Raw genomic sequence first — 5,457 nt, 5'->3', positions numbered from 1 at the left:
ATGTGCACTAAATGGATAAATGGATGATTCAATGGAATAAAATAGCCATATTAAGTGAACTTGTCAATGATGACCAAGGTGCATTTGTAATGACCTGAGAAAGGCAGTCCATTAGTAAAATCCATTAAATGCGGCCATCTCCCAAGCAAGAGCATGAATAGGGATAGGAGATAACAAAACAAGGAGATATAATGAACTCTATCAGATTTGGCTTTCTGGCAAATTAGACAAGCCCACATATTCTCTCTGACAAAAGATTTCATTCCAGTCCAACAAATAACCGGACCGCTAGAGTGTCCACCTACCAGTCTGTCATGGAAGGCATGAAAGATTGTGTGATGTAAATCATGAGAATTACTTGCCTAGAGTCTTCCCTTGTACAGAAGTACATCATTCTGTAATGAGAAAGATTGTTGAGAAGAGGGAGATACTACCACCTGTTGCAATAGCTGTTGAGCTTTAAGATCACCTTCATAGACACAACTAAGAGATCTGTGTATGTATCATGTGGCATTCGAGAAAGAGAGCATCTGCATCAACTGCATGAGTACACCCTTTCCCGTACTAAATTTGATTTTGGTCCCATCATATTAGTAAGAGCTTTCTTCTACCATTCAGTGTGCAAGCATTGGTCTGCAAGATGAGCTAGACTTGTTAGACTCTCCTCCACCTGCCTAACTTTTCATTGAGCAACCCAAGCAAAAACACTAGAGCTTTTCCCTTCTCCCTCAAGAACCCTAACTTCACATCTTTAGAGGAAGAAGAGAGATTGGAGAGAGATTTCAGATCCAAACCAAGAAAGCTTTCCCCCTCTCCCTCGAGAGCCCTAATTTCAAATCTTGAGAGGAAGAGCAGAGATTGGAGAGAGATTTGAGATCCAATCCAAGCAAGCTTTGTTCCCCTCTTCAAGTTCTTCATTGTGCTTATTACTCTTGGAGTAAATGGCGGACCAAGGTTTGCCTTGGACCTAGGGCTGAGCAACTAAGTTCAAAGCTAAACAGTGTATCATGTGCTAAATTAGTAGAGATTTTTTTTTCTATACATAGACAAGAATATTTGGTTTTTTAACACCAGAATAATAGCCCAAGTTGCCCTGAGCATTGGTCCGCTTCTCCTTGTAGTTTAGGGACTGTTGGAGTCACCACGGAACGTACAACCTTGTGAATTTGCACCTTGGATTTGTGAAGGTCGGATTCCACCTCCGAAAGGAAAGTAATACCACTAGTGAGCGAGGTCTCGTACCTCGAAGGTAGCAGCTTGAGAGAGAGTCCGACGTTTTCACATTCGTTATTGGAGCTACATCATGGAGACCGGAGACGTAGAATCCCCAGCGATTCAAACTCTGAGATCGAATCCTTGTCTCGGACTTCCAATTCGGTTTACTCCTCCTATACTTTAGTTACCGCAAGCTTACTGTTACTTCGTGTCGTGGTACCTTTGTGGTTGTGGTAAGGCGCGCAACCCACGTATCCGTATAAGAAAAAAAAATTAGAGCACCGGTGAGAAAAAAATCGCGACCGCGTTACAAAAATAAAGTGCAGCCTCCTCCGAGCATAATAATCCCGGAATCTTCTGTAGCGGGTAGGAGCAAGAAAACAAACTTCTCTGGTGTGAAAGCTAGGCGGCAGAATAACAAATTTAGTACACCGATACATATTCTGCACGTGGTCCATGGCGCATCGAACTTGGGAGAGAATATATTTATTTTCTTTCCCCCTCCGAACGGAACGGGTCCGTGTCACCAAACCTTTCTACGCCCCCGGCAAGTTGATGTTTCTGCAAACGTTTACTTCCCCACTCCCACAAAACTGATTGCTACTTGCACTCGCAGCCATCCACCTAATCCCCCATCCAGCGAAATAACACACATGCTCCTCATTGATGCCGCTATCCTAACTACAAAACCAAACCAAACAAACTTTCCGAGCTCACGTCAGACAAAGCGACGACCTGGGTGTGTGTATAAACAACATGTGCGCGCAACGGACAACTTCCAAAGTTGTGACTTCCCTTTCCTGCCAGGAAACACGTGGATTCCCGCTAAATTCCACGCGGATATATTTATCTACTCTGGACGTGACTCTGTCACGATAGCGATCGGCCGTCGTCATGAAAATCACTGAAATTTAATTTTTATCACGAGGCAATTGAAGCAGTTCTCTCTCTGTTCATGTGACCATTATTGTACTATGATACAATTTCAAGGTGCATGTACAGTAAAAAGAAGAACAAGAGAATATATTTGTTTACAGGAGCTAGCTGCTAATGTTGTTTTTTTTCTACCCTGCGTCTGACCGTTACCTTGAGCCCTCCGTCCATGTGCGCCGTGAGCAGCGGGAGGAAGGCGGGCGTCCGGCCTTCGTCAACGGGGCGGAGCTCGAAGCGCCGGAGCACGGCGCAGGCCACGAACTTCATCTGCGCGAAGGCCATCTCCCTGCCGAGGCACGTCCGCGGCCCGCCCTGGAACACCGGGTACCTGAAGGGGGACACGCCGCCGGACGCGTCCACGGAGGACGACGTACTTGAGGGGGCCAGCCACCGGTCGAGGCTGAAGTGGGCCGCGTTGGGGCCCCAGATGGACTCCATCCGGCCCATGCCGTACTGGAAGTATGTGACCCGGTCTCCCCGGCCCACGCGCGTCCCGTCCGGCAGCACGTCCCCCGCCGCCGCGTGCTTCGAGTCCCACGCCACCGGCGGGTACAGCCGCATCGTCTCGCTCAGCGCCGCGTGGAGCACCCGCATCTTCCGGAAGTCCTCGAGATCGAACCCTTCTCCCCCTTCGCTGCTGTCGCCCGCGTGTTGAAGAGCCATGGCGGAGATCTCGTCCAGGACGTCGCGCTCGACGGCGCGGTGGCGGGTGAGGAGCCAGAAGAACCAGGTGAGCGCGGAGGAGGTGGTGTCGCGGCCGGCCATGATGAAGCTGATTACCATGTCCCGGATCTCCTCGTCGGCGTACCCGCACTCGATCATCCGCGACAGCAGGTCGTTCCTCGTCGCCCCGCCATTGTCGTCGTTGACCAGGAACCGCTCCTTCTTCCGGCTCCGGATGAGGTCCATGACGGCCTCGTGGATCACCTTCACCTCGTCCCTTAGCCGCCGCTCGGACCCGAGCGCCAGCGCGCGCTTGATCTTCCACACGGCGGCCACGGGCGCCGCGCCGCGCCTGGCGATGATCCCCGCGGCCGTGTCGAATGCCGACGCCAGCCTCGGCGCCGTAGGCAATGCCGGGTCGAGGCACCCGGGGTCAACGCCGAGGGACACGCGGGATATCACGTCGAACGCGAAGCGCCGGAGGACATCCTGCATGTCGACCACGGCGGCGCCTCCCGGTCCGGCCGGGTGGTCGGCGGCCGCGTCCAGCGCTGGCAGGAGGCGGTCGAGCGCCTCGGCCTCGAGGACGGCCATCTCCAGCTCCCGGAGCGTGCGCGCCGAGAACTCGTGGCTCACCAGCTTGCGCTGGGCGTGCCACAGCTCGCCGTCCACGTTGAAGATGCCCTTGCCCAGCAGGTCGCCCAGCACGTCCGTGAAGGGCTTCCCCTTGGGGTAGTTGCCGAAGTTGCCCTTGAGGATGTGCTCCACGTTGGCCGGGTTCGCCGTCACCACTGTGCGCCGCGCGCCCAGACGGTCCACCACGATCGTCTGCGTCGGCGAGGCCGCCAGCATCTCCGTGTACCAGTCCAGGAGCCGCCGCCGGTTCTCGTAGAAGGCCAGCAGGCAGCCAATCACCGGGTAGCTTCTTGGCCCGTGACCATGGCTGCTGCTGCTGCTGCAGGACTTGAATCCAAGGGAATACAGCAGCACCAAGAGGCCACAGGCCACGAATTTAAAGCACAGCATGTTGGAGATCATGCTGGCTAGCTAGCTGCAGTATAAGAGTTCGATCCGTTAATTCTAGTGAGAGAGAGAGAGAAAGGGGAGAGAGAGGAGATAGAGTTACAGATGAGAGAGAGGAAGAAGGATGGGTGCGTGCGACACTCCATGCTGTTCGTCGGTATATATACATATACTTTTATGTTCTTTATGTATATGTGTGGAATAATACAGGGGCGGGTTGAACAAAGAGGCTGGTGCGTGCGGGGTCGGCAGTATGTTATATCTATACACTTTACTAGGACTGATCTTCGCTAGACTCTTTTTCCATCACCTCCTTCAGCCACCTCATCACGTTAATTTTCCTCCGTGGTTAAAGAGTCAACAAGTCTTATCGGTGCTTTTGTTAGAATTAATCAGCACATGTTAATTACTCTCTTTTTTCACTACAGTTGCCGCAACAGTTCTTTTATCGGCACTTTTGTTAGAATTAATTAGGACATGTTAGTTACTCTCGCTTTTTCCACCACAGTTGCCGCATTTAATGTCGTCAAAACAAGGGTTCACCAAGAATTACTTTATCATATATGTTTTTAGATATGTAGTATGTGCAAACACGGACACAGGATGCGAACACCCCATTTCTTTGTTTGGTGTTGGGGCACGAGAGTGAGTCAAATCCATTCATCAACCTCGAGACACGACGGTTTTTACAAAGTTTTAGGCGACCCAGATGTGTAAAAATCTACGTCCTGCTTGTTCGTATTGTGAAGATGTTTTTGGTTACAATGGTGAGCTCGAGCTCTTTATGAAAGCCTTCCAATGATTCAAAAACTGCATCCTTGCTAAGTAAGTCATGGCCTCTTTTTATAGTGGTAAGCGGTCACCACAGTGGCTGCGAAGGTCACACGATATGCGTGCTGCTACAGGGAATTTCTTCGCTACAAAGACGAATTCAAAACTTCTCACATGTCCTCTTCTGCTCTGCACGCGGGTACCGTGCCAAATCCTTGGCACCGGGGTGGCTCTAGGCCTTGTTGGGGCTGGTTAGGTGAAACCATGCACAAAAGCACTTTACATAGTCAAAAGTAAGGGATTGGCTGGATGCACCCGACCTACAACACTGCTTGCCAAGCCGCATGCTGCCGGTGGGCCCTAATGATGTCTTTGGGGTTGTGGGTGCGAACCGGTCCAGCTGCGGGGCGCGAAAGTGTCCGCCCGTGACTGGCTGGCATCATGGCCGATGAGTACCTTCCTGGGTGTAAGGGCGCCATGAGCCTTCATGGACGGGGTTGTTCCCGGACCCGAAAACAAACGCGCACGTTGGTTTCCATTCCCGAGGATGATGGTCTTGGCAAGGTAAATTGTACCCATATCTGTGGGGCGGGCCCATAGGTCGTCATAGCTCTTCTCAGGATTACACGTAAGAGAGAGAGAGAGGGGGGGAGAGAGAGTATCCGCACAGATGATGCCCTGATACTCCCAGGGCCGTCAAACACATGAAATTTATACCATTATATTCGTCTTCCAAATTTCTTACTGATAATTGTACTTTCCTATCATATGAATTACATAGCAATAAAGTTATTATTGGTCAAAATCTTATATTAACGAAATCACATATGTCAACTTTTTTGAAAAAGAGGA

The 5,457-nt window shown here is 51.0% G+C and overlaps 1 protein-coding gene across 1 annotated transcript; it reads right to left on the bottom strand.

The window, feature by feature from the left end:
• Window positions 1-2,112: 2,112 nt before the first annotated feature.
• Window positions 2,113-4,021, bottom strand: LOC100823617 (cytochrome P450 94B3). The gene has a single exon (XM_024462693.1). It carries the CDS (start codon window positions 3,847-3,849, stop codon window positions 2,263-2,265), a length of 1,587 nt encoding a protein of 528 aa, XP_024318461.1. The 5' UTR covers window positions 3,850-4,021; the 3' UTR covers window positions 2,113-2,262.
• Window positions 4,022-5,457: the final 1,436 nt, after the last annotated feature.

Source organism: Brachypodium distachyon, chromosome 4 (genome assembly GCF_000005505.3).
Source record: "Brachypodium distachyon strain Bd21 chromosome 4, Brachypodium_distachyon_v3.0, whole genome shotgun sequence".
NCBI lineage: Eukaryota > Viridiplantae > Streptophyta > Magnoliopsida > Poales > Poaceae > Brachypodium > Brachypodium distachyon.
This window is presented reverse-complemented; position numbering and strand designations above follow the sequence as displayed.

What these genes read in the sequence shown, in the direction of transcription:
- LOC100823617 (XM_024462693.1), bottom strand. Translation starts at nt 3,849, where the DNA reads ATGATCTCCAACATGCTGTGCTTTAAATTCGTGGCCTGTGGCCTCTTG.